General features: G+C 59.6%; 2 protein-coding genes across 2 annotated transcripts; both read left to right on the top strand.

Annotated features, from left to right (window-relative positions):
- Window positions 1-99: 99 nt before the first annotated feature.
- TWF2 (twinfilin actin binding protein 2) lies at window positions 100-9716 on the top strand. Its single transcript, XM_004419785.3, has 9 exons — window positions 100-267; window positions 3830-3907; window positions 6269-6447; window positions 6860-6955; window positions 7168-7272; window positions 7421-7546; window positions 8339-8489; window positions 8629-8750; window positions 9188-9716. Exons 1-9 carry the CDS (start codon window positions 243-245, stop codon window positions 9353-9355), a joined length of 1050 nt encoding a protein of 349 aa, XP_004419842.1. The 5' UTR covers window positions 100-242; the 3' UTR covers window positions 9356-9716.
- Window positions 9717-11831: 2115 nt separating this feature from the next.
- Window positions 11832-17048, top strand: TLR9 (toll like receptor 9). The gene is made up of 2 exons (XM_087431679.1): window positions 11832-11837; window positions 13956-17048. The coding sequence occupies exons 1-2, from the start codon at window positions 11832-11834 to the stop codon at window positions 17046-17048; spliced, it is 3099 nt and encodes a 1032-aa protein (XP_087287805.1).
- The last annotated feature ends 211 nt before the right edge of the window (window positions 17049-17259 follow it).

Here is a 17259-nt window from a genome sequence, read left to right as displayed (position 1 = left end):
GCCCACCCGAAACAAGGCGCACACTGCGCGCACGCGCGGCGCCTGGTCCCCGGCCTCGCCTGTCGGGGGCGGGGCGCACTGGGGGCGGGTCCTGCGGCACCGCCCGGGAAGCTGCGCGCGGCTGGGCGGCCGCCGCCACATCCTCCTCTTACTCCTCCTCCTCCTCTGGGTCCAAGCGAGCGGAGAGGAGCCGGTGTCGAGCTGAGGGCTCCGAGGGCGCGGGCGGAGCGGGGCACGGAGCCATGGCGCACCAGACGGGCATCCACGGTGAGGGCGGATGGTGGGAGGGCGGCAGGCGGAGGGTCTCCGCTCGCGACTGCGCCCCCTTCCCAGCTCTCGGCCGGTCTCCTCCCCGGCATTAGCCGGGGGAAGCTTCCTGTTCTCTTTTGCAGCCGCGGGTCTCTTGGGGTGGGCACATCTGGCGGGGTGCGGACTTACTGTGCATAGTTGGGAGTAGGTGTACATGTACGTACACAGCTGGGGTGGAAGTATCTGTGTGCCCATCGCGGGGTGGATGTGCCTATGATGCCCATCTATATATTTTTGTTCCTTTCTGGGGGTGGTTGTACCCGGATGTGCACATCTGGAGGAGTGTGCACGCATGTGCACTTGTGTGTGCACATCTGGATGTGACTGCTTGTGTATATCTAGGGTCATTCATGCACATGCACTAATGGCTGATTGAATGGACACTATCTCATGGAGCCATCTTTAGACATCAGTGTTTTGTGACTGTGTGCACACGCCTGTGGGTGTCTGTGTGTGTGTGCATGTGTACAATTTGGGTGCATCTCAATGCATTTGTTACCATGGATGCATGTACCATATGTGTCTGTATGGCTTGTATGGGTTTGTGTCTGTGTGAGGATGGGGCATTGATTTTTCACACACTCCCACAAGGGAAGCTGGGGAAAACCTGGGACAGGGCCCTCAAAGTAGGATGGGGAGAGTCACCAATATGACCTTGACCTCTGATCTCCCTGCCATTTTATACTCTGATCTCCTGAGTCTGCCCCAGCCAGGGTTAGAAGTTCCCAGCTCCAGGCTGGAGGCAGGTGCAGATATGCGGTTTGTCAGGGAAGATCCTGGCCCTAGAGACTCGAGGTCAGCTTCCTCGACTATAAGCTTCTCCAGCCCAGAGCATCACCCCCGTCCCCCAAGGGCCTGATTTCTTCCTTACATGGGCTGGTGGATAAGCAGTGGCCAGGAGCCAGGTGTCCTGACCATATCTGGGCCTCAGTGTCCCCTTCTGTCACTGGCCTGGGAGGGCTGCCTGGCCTGAAGGGAAGGCCCAGGCTGCTTGCCCAGACAGCCTGGCGGTTTGGCCATCAGCCACTCCTCCCACCATGCCAGGATCCCCCGCCTGGGGCCACCACCATCGACCAGCCTGACCGCCTGGATCTCGGCTCGTGGTTGTGGCCGCTTGGTGGCTGGACCGCCCTGAGAGGATTTCCTTGGCTCCACCCCACAGGACCAGAAAAGGCAGGGGCGTGGGTCAGGGCCAGCCTCCCACCAGGTGGGCCAGCCTCTCTCCAGGAGGAGGGGTGGCTTCGTGACTCAGTTCCATGGGAGGGAACAGCTGCCCGGCCTGCCCCTTCCTTCCCCTTTTCTAGTCATTGCTGCTGCCTCCAACTGGGAGGGGATCAGAAGTTAGGGTTCCTCCTCCCTCCTTGGGCCAGGGCCCTGCCTCACTCCCTCATTTCCTATATGGTGAGACAGGCCTGCCTAAGGGATCACCAGGGAGTGGGCCACCCCCAGCCCTCCTTCTGCCTGTGAGCAGCCAACTCCTTCCCGTTTCTGATTTGGGGAGGTGGCAAGAGAGATTGCCCTGGATGCCCAGGTGCCAGCCCTGTCCTGGCCATAGGTGTGGATCTGCTGACCTCAGAGTAGGGCAGGGGAGGGACCTGTAACCTGAGGCTTACCGGGACGGGGGGCAAGGCAGCAGGAGTGGGGGGCATGAATCTTTGATGACAGAGGCTCAGGTGTCCCAGGCCTGGCCTCTGGATTATTGATGGTGGCTGAGGAGGCATGGAGGGGGATGTCTATTCCACTACTGGGTGTCACTTTGTTGTGGTAACACTAGAAGGGATGTGTCAGCCTCTCCCTTGGGGGAGCTTCTTGGCTTTCCTTCTCAGAAGGTCTGAGCAGGTGGAAGGGGCAGCTTAACACACCCTGCCCCGCCATCATTACGGTAATAAAAATTAGTAATTGTTATTAATGGAGGCCCCCATTACCGAGCACTTTCTCCCATTTACTCCTCACACAGCCCTCTGCAGTTTGGGAGTATTGGCTCCATGTTATAGATGAGTTTGAGGTTCAGCGAGGTCAGAGGTGACACACAGCTACAGGAAAGGTGGAGCCCCGGAGGCCAGGCTCTTCATCAGGGACCTGCCTGGGGTCTGCTGAGGGGTAGCTCTGGCCTGGCCCAGTGGGGCTGTGTCTCATGCCATACTGCTGTGAGCCCCAGGGGCCTGCTGGGCTCAGTTGGCCCCCCAGTGGCCTTGGAAGGTAGTACACAGCCTGAGGTCTCAGGCTTAGGGTCACCCTGCATGAGGGGCACCTGAGGACATGAACAGAGTTTGTTTTCCTAAAGGCCCCCCACCCCCACCCTGAGCTGCCTGGTCTGGGCCCTATAAATATTCTCTGACCTCAGCCCTCCAGCTGTGTTCCTGTAGAATTTTCCTGACCCCTGGGGCAGCCTCAAGGTCATGCTGGCCTGGCTCTACATACCAAGAGACCCAAGTAGGGCCCTTCCCCACTTGGACCTTGGTTTTCCCGTCGGAAGCACCTGTGGATCTGTGACTTCCCATGGTTCCCTAGCTCTGATCATAATACTCAGCTCTGCACTTGGGTCCTTGGTCATTGACTGTCACCTTCCAGCTCTGTGGCTCAATGACCAAGACAGGGTCTGTTTGGGAGAGTTTCTGAGAGCCACTCCTCTTCCAGGAAGGCTTCCTAACTGTCTGGGGGTTGGGGGCTTGTTGCCCTCTGGCAGGCTGTGCCGGGGGCCTCTGAGGGTTAGGCAAAGTCTGGCTGTGGGCTGGGGCTGGGTGTGCACACATGGGTGTCAGTGTGGGCCAGTGTATTTCTGGGTGTACTTTGTACATCCTCTTGCCTGCATGCATATCTTAGCCAAGCTCTGCATTTGTCCGTCTTTGTGTTTGTGAGCACCCTGGGGACTGTATCCGCGTGTGTGTTCACATGTCTAAGTGTGTGTGTCCATTTATGTTTGACCAGCTGAGTGTGTGTTCCTATACGAGGGTGTTTGCATTTCTTCTCCTCTCTCTGTCACATTCACGTTTTTATGTGTTACATTGACACATGCTGGACTGAGTAGGTACCCGTTGGCACATGCAACGTGCGATGCATGCGTGTGTGTGTGCATGTGTTAATGGACATAGTGGTCAGTGCATATTGGGAACATTTGTTCATGTATTTCTGTGTCTGTAGATATGACAGTGCTGAGAGTGTCCCAGGCCAGCTCAATGCTGGGCCTTCCTGAAGGGCAGGGGACAGGCGGGGGCTGTTCCCTCTAGCTGGCCCGTCCTGCCCCAGAGCCTGCCCCATCCTCGGGTGGGCTGTCTCATCCCCCTCTGCCCCGTCACCAGAACTATCCCAGCCAGCAGGCCACCCGCCTGCCACCTCTGCTGGCTAAATTTGGGAGCTTGTGTTCAGCGGTCTCAGGTTCCCGGTCACATGGGGGGCTGTATTTAACCCGGTTCCCAGCTCTGCCACCAGACCCCACAGGACGGAGCAGGCCCTGTGCGTGTTCCTGCCCACCCTGCTCACTCTGCCTGCTCATCCCTCACCATGTTTCTTGTTCTTGTAGCCACTGAGGAGCTGAAGGAATTCTTTGCCAAGGCACGGGCTGGCTCTATCCGGCTCATCAAAGTCGTCATAGAGGACGGTGAGTGCCCACTACGGGCTAGGGCATTGGCTGGGGGCTGGACCCAGCTGCTCCTCCAGGAGGTGTGGGGATGTTGGCCTCCAGCCCCCTCAGGGCCTCAATTTCCCTATCTGGGAAAGAGAGGTGCCTTGTAGGAGAGCCTTGGAGGTGGGCGTAATCATTACTCCTATTATACGGAGCAGGAAACTACGGCTAGGGGCATAGCAAGGAGAGCCCTACCCTGGGGTCCTGCCCAGCCTCCCTGGAGGCTATGTAGGTATCAGATGGGCCTAGTCAGGACGCTGGGCTTGGCAGGGGACAGGAGATAAGTGAGGCTGGGCACTGTCCTGTGTGGCTAGTGCCACTCACCTCCATCTGTGGTCGGCAGGCCTGGCCTGGCTTGGCCACTGGCCAAGGGGAGACCTAAGGAGAAGCCGGGGCCCTGCCCTTTGGAAGTGCCCCCACAATGGGCAGAAGGGATTTGTGTCCAGCTCGCTTTGAGAGCAAGACCGCGGGATTCCAGGCTTGGCTGGGCCTTGGCCTGGACCCTGGGAACCTGGAGCTTATGCAGGGGGAGGTGCTGGGGGTATAAGCGTTGGTGGGTGGGTGAGTTTGAGCTTAGGCCTGAAGTGGGGAGGGTTTGAGGAAGCAGAGGATTAGACTAAAGCTTAGGGTGCCAGGGGTAAAGGACTCCTCCCCCTTCCTTCCATGCTGAGGGTCTGTCCCTGGAGGTGGGGGCTAGAGACTCTGGGACTGGCGGTGGGCTGGGCCTCCCATAGGCCCTTCCAGCCCTCTTGGAAGCTATGCAGTAGTGGGCCCTTTGGTGGGCTCCCAGATGGGCTTGATGCCCAGCTGACTTCTCACACATTGATTTGGCTCAGAGCAGCATCTCCCAGACCCAGAATTCACCCCAGGCTTTAGGGTCAGAGCTGTGCTGGGCTTTTTCCGGGGTCCCTAAATTCAGATGCCCTCAGAGGCTGGGTTGGGGTCATTGTGGTAGGTCAGGAGTAAAGGCTTCCAGGGGTGGCAGGCCACAGCCTCCCCCAAAGAGAGAGACTTGTTGACCCTAATCCTCAGCCCTCCCTGTCGCCTCCCAGACAATTCGTCCCTGCAGATGTTTAGCAGGAGGAATCTCTAGGTGGGCTCTTATCTCCTTTCTTCATTAGAGTTGTTGGGGTGCCCGGGAGTGCCCAGGGGTGTCCAGGCCCCCCTGATAGGCAGCCACTGCCCATCTCCAACTGTGTGTGGCTTGAGCTCCTGATTTTTCTAGAGAAGCTGTGAATTCTCCTTCTTACATAAAACTTCCCAGTTTGAAAGTTTTGGCAACAAATTAAACAATGTTGACAGTGCTTTTGGGGTTGACTCAGCCTGTGAATGCTTGTTTTCAAGCCTGATCCTGTCTGAGTTCTGGGAGCACAGGTGAGGAGGGTGAGGCCCACAGCAAGGCAGCTGGACAGGTGGGCCTGGCATGTTGGGGCTCCTGGACAGCTGGGCCCCTTGCCCCCATCAGAAGGGCCTGATGGTCACGTGCCGGGACCCCATGGCCAGGTGAGAATTGTCCCCTTGCCCCAGTTCTTCCTCCAGCCTGGGCCTGTGCACCCCCGGGCTAGTGTCGGGTGCCCAGCTAAGCCCCTGTGGGCTGATAGGTCGAGTGTATGTCTAGCCTCGATGCCCCATTTAGCCATTCTGCACCATTCTGCCACCAGGGAGGTGGCAGCCTGTTGGCCCCACGCATTAAGAGGTTGGCTGCTTTTTCTTGGTTACGTTTTGGAAGGGGACTACAGCTGGTGGGTGGCAGCAGGGCACTTATTTGTACGGCGTCTGATGGGAGCCCCTGTCTCCCTCTTTCTCATATTTTTGCTCCTGTAGGTCCCTGTGGCCTGTCACCCCACCTCCCTCAGCACATCTGTTCGGAGAAGGGTGTGCTGGGGGTTCTGCTGGAGCCCCAGGCTGAGGGAGGAGGGGAGCAGGAGGTAGCACGGTGGGGCCGTGCACTGAGCAGCTGTGCCAGTGGGGTGGGGTCTGAGTGTGTGGGTGCCTGTGAGGGGGCCGCATTGTTGGTAGTAGTGGGTACACAGCTGCGTGTCTTCATGTGGTTGTCTGTGTTGGGTCATCTGTGGGCACATTCTCGCGGCCATTTCTGTGCATGTGTGTGTGTGCATGTGTAGCGGGAGCAACCTCTAGCTGACAGCTTTGTGCCCTCATTCATTTACTCACTCACTGATTCAGTCACACAGCTTTGTCCCTCAGAGACTTGAGGGCTCCAGGGGAAGCTGGTGGGGTGACCAGCAGGTCTGAGCCACAGCCGGAAACTGGAGGTCCACAGTCAGAGGTGGGTGTGGGAGATGGCTACTCTTTGGCTCACCCGGCCTCTGCCCCCAGAGCAGCTCGTGCTGGGTGCCTCGCGGGAGCTGGTGGGCTGCTGGGACCAGGACTATGACAGGGCTGTGCTGCCGCTGCTGGATGCCCAGCAGCCCTGCTACCTGCTCTACCGCCTGGACTCGCAGAACGCCCAGGGCTTCGAGTGGCTCTTCCTCGCCTGGTCACCTGATAATTCCCCTGTGAGTCCTTGGGACCCCTGCCCAGCCCCAAGATCTGGGGGTAGAGGAGGGGGGTGTGGTGGAAGCTGAATCTGAGCAAAGTAACAAGGCCCTACCCTGGGGAGTTTGAGGGTAGAGACTTCAGGTCCTACCGTAGAGAGTCTGAGTGAGAGAGAAGCCCTGTGCTTGGAGCCAGGGGTCTCCCAGAGCCCGCCCAGCCCCATCGGCCTGGCTCTGGGAGGCAGAGGTTGAGCTGGGAGAGGCCTCCCCCTGCTGTCTGAGCTGACCAACTGCATCCTGCCCTCTGTGCTATGCCCTCTGCTGGATGCATGGCCACAATGAGATGACCAGGTCCCCACCTAGAGGCTTCTGCCTGCCTCTGGAGAGGCAATCCTGCCTGGCGGCGTCTCATGGCTTGGACCCTGCCCTTCAGGTGCGGCTGAAGATGCTGTATGCAGCCACACGGGCCACAGTGAAGAAGGAGTTTGGGGGCGGCCACATCAAGGATGAGCTCTTCGGGACTGTGAAGGTAGCCCCCTCCAGGCCAGGACCCACCAGGCCAGGATCACGGGCCCACAGAGGGTGGGATGTTATGCAGGGTCACAGAGCAAGTGGGTGCCAGGCTTGGGGATGAGTGGGGAGGGCTGGGAGAGTCCAGCCCAGCTGCAAACTGGGGTGGTCGTGGGCTTCTGCCAGCCCACCCTGAGGTGCCCCTTTAATGCTTCTGCATCCACCGGCCAGGACGACCTCTCCTTTGCTGGGTACCAGAAGCACCTGTCGTCCTGTGCGGCGCCTGCCCCGCTGACCTCGGCTGAGAGAGAGCTTCAGCAGATCCGTATTAATGAGGTGGGTGTGCCCGATAGTGTGGGCAGAAGTGCCAGCCTGAGGACCTTGAGGTCACATCAGGCCCAGTTGGCTGAGCCTGTGCTCCTCAGGTGGGCTACACCCCGGTTTGGGCAGGTGAGGGCCTCATTCACTGTTCACCTACCCCCAGGTGAAGACAGAGATCAGTGTGGAGAGCAAGCACCAGACCCTGCAGGGCCTCGTCTTCCCACTGCAGCCTGAGGCCCAGCGGGCACTTCAGCAGCTCAAGCAGAAGATGATCAACTACATCCAGCTGGTGGGTGCCCATTCCCTGCCTCAGGCACACACATGGGCGCCTCGGGTCCCGCTCCTGCTCACGTGCATGTACAGATGCGCGCGCACACACCCCAGCTCACCCATGTACTTGTGGGAATGCACTATCCACTCCGCCCCCCGTCCCTACCTGGTTCTGTTTTGGGTACAGCCGCTGTGTACAGTGGATGTGCTCTGTTTCCCTGCCTTGCCCAGCCCCTGCTCACATGCAGGGGCGTCTGGGAGACACTGTCCCTCATTCTGCCCTCTGTGCTCTGTATACATACTCATCCTGGATTCACACTGACCCCTTGGCCCAGAGCCCCTTCCTGTCCCAGACTCCCTCTGCAGCCCCCTGACCACCCCCTTTCCCCAGGCAGGGTCCCTCTGCCGCAGTGGTCCAGCCTTCCCCCTTTCAAGTAGAATGGTTCCTTCCTTGCAAGGCACGTCCCCCAGAGGCCTCGCCTCTGAGGGTAGGCCGGCCCATTGGTGGTTCCTCCCTGAGGTCAAGGCCCTCCCCACTGTCCTGTCCTCCGCCCTTGATGGGACTTCCTCCTTTAGCAGAGCTTTCAAAGGGGCAGACTTAGGGCTGGGCCCAGGAGTAGCCTCTGCAGAGGGACCCCCCCCCCAGTGGGAATGCCGCTGGGAGGGTAGTCCTGGGAGAGGGAGATCATAAGCAGGCTCCTCCCTGGCTCCTGCCTGCCAGCCCATCCCATTTTGGAGAATTGTTGTTTGGGAGGGTGGGCCTGGACCTCCCCCGCCTGGTACCCTCACATGTCCCCCTGCCTCTTGGCAGAAGCTGGACCTAGAGCGGGAGACAATCGAGCTGGTGCATACAGAGCCCACGGATGTGGCCCAGCTGCCCTCACGGGTGCCCCGAGATGCTGCCCGCTACCACTTCTTCCTCTACAAGCATACCCATGAGGGTGATGCCCTCGAGTCTGTGGGTGAGTGGCCACAGCAGGACCCCCACACCTGTGGCAGGGCAGGAAGAGTGCTGGTCCACAGCCAGTGGGCCTGCTGCAGGGGGCGTGGGTCAGCAGGTTTCCCAGGCCCGCCTCAGCTCACCTCCCCCTCCCCCTTCAGTGTTCATCTACTCCATGCCGGGGTACAAGTGCAGCATCAAGGAGCGCATGCTCTACTCCAGCTGCAAGAGCCGCCTCCTCGACTCCGTGGAGCAGGTCTTCCAGCTAGAGATCTGCAAGAAGGTGGGCATCCGTTCCCCAGGGCCTTACCTCCCAGGGCCCTGTCACCCCACCCTCCACATGGGGCATTGGAGTCCCAAGACAAGGGCAGAGCAGGGGTCATCGTTGTCCTATGGGATGGATGGGGAACTGAGGCCCAGGGGGAGCATGCATTGCCCAAGGCTGCCCAGCTGACTGGTGGCATGGACAAGTCCTACCCATGGCACCCATGTCTCTCCTTTCCCTGGTCTGGAAGGCAGACTGGGGATGACCAAGGCATGCAGGGCAGCAGGCCCTAGGCTCTGTGTTCCTGGAGGTGGTGTTTCAGGTGGGGATCTGGGAGAAGACCCCAGGGTTGGGGTGTAAGAGATCAAGAGGGTACCCCAGGAGTGGGGGTGACCAAGGGTAGTGTGTGTTGGGGCCCCCCTCCATTGGGGTGACCACTGCCTTGCCCCACACAGATCGAGATTGGCGACGGGGCAGAGCTGACAGCTGAGTTCCTCTATGATGAGGTGCACCCCAAGCAACACGCCTTCAAGCAGGCCTTCGCCAAGCCCAAGGGCCCAGGGGGCAAGCGGGGCCACAAGCGCCTCATCCGTGGCCCCGGCGAGAATGGGGACGACAGCTAAGTGGCAGGATCTGAGCCGAGCGAACATGTGGACTGTGGGGCCGCCCACCTCCCTCCTTCCCCGCCTGGGCTCTGGGGTGGGAGGGGTTGCCTCCTGTGAAGCAGGAGTGCTGGTGACTGAACACTTTTGCGGCTTCCGAGGGCCACTGGGCTGGCATTTTGTGACCTCCCCCCCTGCCACTGCTGTCCCTGCCTTTCATCTGTGTGTCCAGGATGTCTGTGGCATGAGACTAGGGTCTCAGCACAGCCCAGAAGCCTTTGGCCACAAGGTGTGGGGTCAGTCGGAGCTGGGGCAGGGGGTCACTGCAGGACAAGATGGTTGAATGCTGTATTTTTTAAAGAATAAAATATTTTTAAATCAATACCTGAGTCTGGCCCTGAGGGACCACCTGTGGCACTGGACATTGGGAGGCCGCGTGCATATAACTGCCCTCTCTCAACTCAGAATGGGCCTGTCAGCCTGCTGGTGGAGCCCCAGCACTCCTGGCCACAGATGTATGGAGAGTCTGTGTGTGAGGGCACAGCCTTACCCAGGTCCCGGTGTTGGCTGGACCTCAGCCCGGGAGGTCGGTGCACCTCTGCTGTGCTGTGGGGGATCTGGGTGTATTAGTTCCCTGTGGCTGCTGTAACAAAGTACCACAAACTTAGTGGCTTAAAACAACACAAATTTATTCTCTTAGAGTTCTTGTAAATCTAACAAGGCTAAATCTGACAGGGCTAAATCAAGGTGTTGGCAGGGCTGGTTCCTTCTGGAGGCCTCGGGAGAATCCATTTCCTTACCTTTTCCAGCTTCCAGAGGCTGCCTGATTCCTTGGCTATGGCCCGTTCCTTGTCTTCACAGCCAGAGGCAAAGCATCTTCTCTCAGTTTCTGCTTCCCTCTGCTTCTGTGGTTACACGGCCTTCTCCTGTAGTCAAATCTCCCTCTGCCTCTGTCTTATAAGGACACTTGTGATGGTATTCACACTGCTCACCTCCCAGATAATCCAGGATACTCTCCCCATTTCAAGATCCTTAACTTAGGGCCGGCCCCGTGGGTTAGCAGTTAAGTGCGCACGCTCCGTTACTGGCGGCCCAGGTTCGGATCCCGGGCGTGCACCGACGCACCGCTTCTCCGGCCATGCTGAGGCCGTGTCCCACATACAGCAACTAGAAGGATGTGCAACTATGACATACAACTATCTACTGGGGCTTTGGGGAAAAAAAAAGGAGGAGGATTGGCAATAGATGTTAGCTCAGAGCCGGTCTTCCTCAGCAAAAAGAGGATTAGCACGGATGTTAGCTCAGGGCTGATCTCCCTCACACAAAAAAAAGATCCTTAACTTAATCTCACCTCCAAGTCCCTTTTATCCTGTAAGGGAACATAGGCGCAGGTTCTGGGGATTAGGACGGGGATCTCCTTGGGGGGACATCCTTCAGCCTGTCACACTGGGTAAGCTCTGTCCACTAGGTTTCCCGGCCTCTGTGGGGCTGAGGCATGGTAGTTGTTTCTGTGGATGTCTGAATCTCTGTGTCTCCGTGTGTGCATGGACTCCTCAGTCAGCTCACTGTCCTCTCGGGTATCTGCGTTCCTGCCCCCAAGGGCCTAGGTCCTTGGTCCTAGGGACTCCGTGAGAGTCTCCCTCTGGCTTGGGATTAATCAGGGGCCAGAGCTTCAGTCTATGCCTCTGAGAAGTGAGTGGAAGGCCCCTCCCATCCCAGGTGTGCAGAGGTGGGGACGTGTGGGGTTGATGACTGGGATTCAGCTGCTGAATGGGCACTTTTCCTTTCTCTTGGGAGCATGTTTTGGGCTGGGGCTCAGGGCAGTTGCCCAGCCCTAGGGCCTTTCTCAGCCCCTACTAAAGCCCCTAGAATTGTAGGGAGGAGAGCTGGGACCCTAGCCAGGACCCAGAGAAGGAGGCCTGTCCTTGCTTCCTCCAGACACTGGTTCCTAGGTGGGCAGGAAGACAATGCCATCACCCCCATGCTACTGAACCATCTGGGCCTGTGAGCCAGCTGGATGCCTGGCAGCCAAGAGCCTGCCTGCCATGACACCACCAGAGGTGGGCATGGAGAAGTGGGGGCAGCAGATGTCCAGCCCTGCCTCCTCCCAGCAGAAGCCCTATTCATTCATTCATTCAGTCAGTCAGTCAGTCAACCATCACTCAGAAACACTCTCTCTGTGCCTGTCCATACCTGAGTGCTGGAGACTCATGGATTCTATGTGTTGGGCGCTGTGCTGGGCCGTGGGGATAGAGACAAGAACCCTGTCCTCAAGAAACTGACATTCCAGTTGGGGAATAAGACAATATGCAACAAACCATGAAAAATTAATGATATGGTGTGTTAACAGGCAAAAACTGTTATGACAAAGAAAAATAGAGCAGGTAAAGGGGCTCAGGAGTACCAGATCCTGGTGAGGGTTTATAAGAAGGTCAGGGAAGGCCTCATTGAAAGGATGAAATGTGAGCAGAGATGCAAAGGAGGTGATGGAGGGGGCATGCGAGTATCCAGGAAAAGAGCTTCCAGGCAGAGGCAACAGTACATTCAAAGGCCCTGCGGCAGGAGAGTACATGGGTGTGTTTAAGCCACAGCAAGGAGGCCAGTGTGACTGGAGACCTGTCAGGGAGGCAATGGGAGGGCAGATCCTATAGGACCTTGTTGGCCATTATGTGGACTGTGGCTTTGACTCCGGAAAGGGCCATGCAGGGGTCTGAGCAGACAAGGGTCCTAATGTGACTTAGGGTATGAATGCGAATAGGCTGTGGGGCCTGAGAGCAGAAGCGGGGCAACCCAAGAGGAGGCGGGAGGCGACCACGTTGGTCTGCACGCGAGACCAGGCTGGTGGATGTGAAGGTGGTGAGCAATGGGCAGATTCTGGGCAGATTCTGAAGGTGGAGCCAAGGGACTTGCTGAGGGTCCCCACTCACCCTGGGGTTTCGGGCCTGAGTAATCTGAGTTAAGATCGCCTGGGTCAGAAGAAGCGTGGGCAGAGCCTCAGGGGAGGATGTGCCGGGAGGACCCAGCTGGCCCAGCCATGGCGTTTGTGTTCTGACGGGGCACCAGGCACTTTGGGAATGCAGAAGCTGAGGCCTTGCTCCTGGAGGAAGTGACAAGCTGCGGTGGAGGCAGGTGCAGCCTGGGTAAGGCCGATGCTGCCCCACCTCTGGCTACCTCAGGCAACGCAGAGCTCTGGGGATGGGGCCGCAGGGGCAGGAAGGGCAGGTGCAGGAGCCACCAGCCTGAGAGTGCTGCCTGTGGGGAAAGCGCTGAGGGGGCTGACGTGAGGGTGGAAGATTCCTCCTGGGACCGGGAGGGCCCTGGTGTGGATGTCAGCATGCCCACCCAGGTCTGGCACTGCCCCTGATTCCAATGTCTCACTGACCTTAGACAGTGCTCTGGGCCTTCCTTCCTCCCTGGACTTCCCAGAGGACAGGTGTGAGGCCCAGGAGGGAAGAGGTGGATTGTTAGGACAGGCCATGGGTGGTGGGCGGGGGAGTGGAAAGAGGAAGGAGTGAAGGGACTGTCTGCCATCTGACTATGCAAATGGCCTCTGACTCATTGTACCCCCCTAACACCCCGCCATGAGCAGGGTGGGAGTGAGAGAGGGGGCTCCTAGGTTATTGTGAAATTCTCACTTCCTCTGTTCTCTGAGCCGTCGCCGCGCGAAGGGACCGCGAGCGCAAAGCATCCTTCCCTGCAGCTGCTGCCCAGTCTGCCAGCCGGACCCTCTGGAGCATCTCCCACTCCTTGTCATGGTAGGACAGCAGCCCTCAGCCCCCCAGAGAAGGGGACAGCTGGAGAAGTGGTGGGGAGAGAGGTGAGCTTGGAGGCTGCAGACAATAGTGAAAGGGGTTGTCACCCACGTGGCCCTGAGGACGCTCACTGAACCCTGAAGACATCAGAGCAGAAGCCCTTCTCTGAACAGTGAGACCCAAACCCATTGTGTGGATGAGGAGGCTGATGCCTAGGGCTGCGCTCAGTGTGGCAGTGGGGCTACAAGCAAGGTAGACGCCCAGGGCTGGGGTCTGTCTGGCCCTTTGCTGCCCAGCCCCTCTCCCATCTGTTCTGACTCACGGCAGGTTGAGTCCTCAGGCTGGGTGAGGTGGGCAGAGGGGGAAAGAGCTGGGCAGTGCCCACCCTAGCCAGGGCCCTGGGTGGTAGCCAGCCTGGGTCTTGGCCAAAGGGAGAGGGAGGCTGGTGGAGGGCAGAGGGGCTTTTCAGGGCAGCTGGAGGGAAGGGAGCCAGATGCCCCATTGCTCAGGAGGAAAGAGAAATGGCCTCTGAGGAAAGGAAGGGAAAGTCAGGGAGAGCCCGGTGGGCCTGTTGACCACCTGCCTGGCTCTCCTGTCCAGCTGGGGTTTGGTTATGTGTGAAATCTCTGGATCATGAGTCTGGATTCCAGGTCTCAGAACCAGTTCTGAGTCCCGGTTCTGAGTCCAAGGCTGGGACCCAAGCCCAAGTTCCCCAGGAGCCTTGGAGCTGGGATGGGTGCTGGACAGAGAGGCAGGAACCTCCCCAGGGAGCGCTGGTTGGGGTTTGGGAGCCCTGCTGGGAGGCCCCATGAAGTGGGGCAGGGGGAGGTGGGGCTGGGCTACACTCTCACCGAGTCCCCACCCTACAGGGCCCCTGCCGCGGCGCCCTGCAGCCCCTGTCTCTCCTGGTCCTGGCGGCCGTGCTGGCTGTGGCCCTGGCCCAGGGCTCCTTGCCTGCCTTCCTGCCCTGTGAGCTCCAGCCCCATGGCCTGGTGAACTGCAACTGGCTGTTCCTGAAGTCCGTGCCGCACTTCTCGGCAGCAGCGCCCCGAGGCAACATTACCAGCCTTTCCTTGCTCTCCAACCGCATCCACCACCTCCACAACTCTGACTTTGCCTACCTGTCCAGCCTGCGGAAACTCAACCTCAAGTGGAACTGCCCACCGGCCGGCCTCAGCCCCATGCACTTCCCCTGCCACATGACCATCGAGCCCAACACCTTCCTGGCCGTGCCCACCCTGGAGGAGCTGAACCTGAGCTACAATGGCATCACGACTGTGCCCGCCCTGCCCAACTCCCTCGTGTCCCTGATCCTGAGCCGCACCAATATCCTGCAGCTAGACCCCACCAGCCTCAGGGGTCTGCATGCCCTGCGCTCCCTATTCATGGATGGCAACTGCTACTACAAGAACCCCTGCGAGCGGGCACTGGAGGTGGCCCCGGGCGCCCTGCTTGGCCTGGGCAACCTCACTCACCTGTCACTCAAGTACAACAACCTCACGATGGTGCCCCGCAGCCTGCCCCCCAGCCTGGAGTACTTGCTGTTGTCCTACAACCACATTGTCACCCTGGCACCTGAGGACCTGGCCAATCTGACTGCCCTGCGTGTTCTTGACATGGGTGGGAACTGCCGCCGCTGTGACCATGCCCGCAACCCCTGCGTGGAGTGCCCACGGAATTTCCCCCAGCTGCACCCCGATGCCTTCAGCCACCTAAGCCACCTCGAAGGCCTCGTGTTGAAGGATAGTTCTCTCTACAAGCTGAACTCCAGCTGGTTCCGTGGCCTGGGCAACCTCACAGTGCTGGATCTGAGTGAGAACTTCCTCTACGACTGCATCACCAAAACCACGGCCTTCCAGGGCCTGACCCAGCTGCGCAGACTCAACCTGTCCTTCAATTACCACAAGAAGGTGTCCTTCGCCCACCGGCAGCTGGCGCCCTCCTTCGGGAGCCTGCTTTCCCTGCAGGAGCTGGACCTGCATGGCATCTTCTTCCGCTCGCTCAGCGAGAAGACGCTCCAGCCCCTGGCCCACCTACCCATGCTCCAGCGTCTGCATCTGCAGATGAACTTCATCAACCAGGCCCAGCTCGGCATCTTCGGGGCCTTCCCCGGCCTGCGCTACGTGGACCTGTCAGACAACCGCATCAGTGGAGTCCTGAAGCCGGTGGCCACCACAGGGGAGGCAGATGGTGCAGAGAAGTTCTGGCTGCCGCCCAGCGACCTCACTCCAGGCCCACTGGACACCCCAAGCTGTGAGGACTTCATGCCAAGCTGTGAGAACCTCAACTTCACCTTGGACCTGTCACGGAACAACCTGGTGACCGTCCAGCCAGAGATGTTTGCCCAGCTTTCGCGCCTCCAGTGCCTGCGCCTGAGCCACAACAGCATCTCACAGGCGGTCAACGGTTCACAGTTCGTGCCGCTGACCAACCTTCGGGTGCTGGACTTGTCCCATAACAAACTGGACCTGTACCACGGGCGCTCGTTCACGGAGCTGCCGCGACTGGAGGTCCTGGACCTCAGCTACAACAGCCAGCCCTTCAGCATGCAGGGTGTGGGCCACAACCTCAGCTTTGTGGCCCAGCTGCGCTCCCTGCGCTACCTCAGCCTGGCGCACAACGACATCCATAGCCGTGTGTCCCAGCAGCTCTGCAGCACCACGCTCCAGGCCTTGGACTTCAGCGGCAATAACCTGAACCGGATGTGGGGTGAGGGAGACCTCTATCTCCACTTCTTCCAAGGCCTGAGAAGCCTGATCCGGCTAGACCTGTCCCAGAATCGCCTACATATCCTCCTGCCACGCACCCTGGACAACCTCCCCAAGGGCTTGCGACTGCTGCGTCTCCGTAACAATTACCTGGCCTTCTTCAATTGGAGCAGCCTGGCCTTCCTGCCCAAGCTGGAAACGCTGGACCTGGCTGGAAACCAGCTGAAGGCTCTGAGCAATGGCAGCCTGCCTAATGGCACCCAGCTTCAGAGGCTGGACGTCAGCAGCAACAGCATCATCTTCGTGGTCCCAGGCTTCTTTGCTCTGGCCACGAGATTGCGAGAGCTCAACCTCAGTGCCAACGCCCTGAAGACGGTGGAGCCCTCCTGGTTTGGTTCCCTAGCAGGCTCCCTTAAAGTCCTAGATGTGAGTGCCAACCCTCTGCACTGCGCCTGTGGGGCAGCCTTCGTGGACTTCCTGCTGCAGGTGCAGGCTGCCGTGCCTGGTCTGCCCAGCCGCGTCAAGTGTGGCAGTCCAGGCCAGCTCCAGGGCCGCAGCATCTTTGCGCAGGACCTGCGCCTCTGCCTGGATGAGACCCTCTCCTGGGACTGTTTCGGCCTCTCGCTGCTGGTTGTGGCCCTGGGCATGGCTGTACCTATGCTGCACCACCTCTGTGGCTGGGACCTCTGGTACTGCTTCCACCTGGGCCTGGCCTGGCTGCCCCGGTGGGGGCGGCAGCAGGGCGTGGATGCCCTGCCCTACGACGCCTTTGTGGTCTTCGACAAGGCACAGAGTGCAGTGGCTGACTGGGTGTACAACGAGCTGCGGGTGCGGCTAGAGGAGCGCCGTGGGCGCCGGGCACTCCGCCTGTGTCTGGAGGAGCGTGACTGGCTACCTGGCAAGACGCTCTTTGAGAACCTGTGGGCCTCAGTCTACAGCAGCCGCAAGATGCTGTTTGTGCTGGCCCACACGGACCGGGTCAGCGGCCTCTTGCGTGCCAGCTTCCTGCTGGCCCAGCAGCGTCTGCTGGAGGACCGCAAGGACGTTGTGGTGCTGGTGATCCTGCGCCCTGACGCCCACTGCTCCCGTTACGTGCGGCTGCGCCAGCGCCTCTGCCGCCAGAGCGTCCTCTTCTGGCCCCACCAGCCCAGTGGCCAGCGCAGCTTCTGGGCCCAGCTGGGGATGGCCCTGACCAGGGACAACCGCCACTTCTATAACCAGAACTTCTGCCGGGGCCCCACCATGGCTGAATAGCACAGAGCGACAGCCTGGCACCTGCCCCCCACCCCCACCCCAACCCGCCCCTGGCCTTGCCTCTCTGCCTGGGATGCCCAATCTGCCTCACTCTGTGACACCACTGCTCTGCCTCCCTGCCCCCACCCCTGGCGTATAGCAGGCACTCAATAAATGCTACTGGCCGGCCAAACAGCCAACCCTGAGCTCACTACGTGTGTGAGTGGGAGGA

Source organism: Ceratotherium simum, chromosome 5 (genome assembly GCF_057802395.1).
Source record: "Ceratotherium simum simum isolate JZ-2026a chromosome 5, ASM5780239v1, whole genome shotgun sequence".
NCBI lineage: Eukaryota > Metazoa > Chordata > Mammalia > Perissodactyla > Rhinocerotidae > Ceratotherium > Ceratotherium simum.
Note: the sequence above shows the minus strand (reverse complement) of the source record. Positions and strands in the feature narration are given on the sequence as shown.

Coding starts and splice junctions, on each gene's coding strand:
- TWF2 (XM_004419785.3), top strand. CDS start 243: ATGGCGCACCAGACGGGCATCCACG. Junction 7,273..7,420: donor AGCAGATCCGTATTAATGAG/GTGGGTGTGCCC, acceptor ACCTACCCCCAG/GTGAAGACAGAGATCAGTGT. Junction 8,751..9,187: donor AGCTAGAGATCTGCAAGAAG/GTGGGCATCCGT, acceptor TGCCCCACACAG/ATCGAGATTGGCGACGGGGC.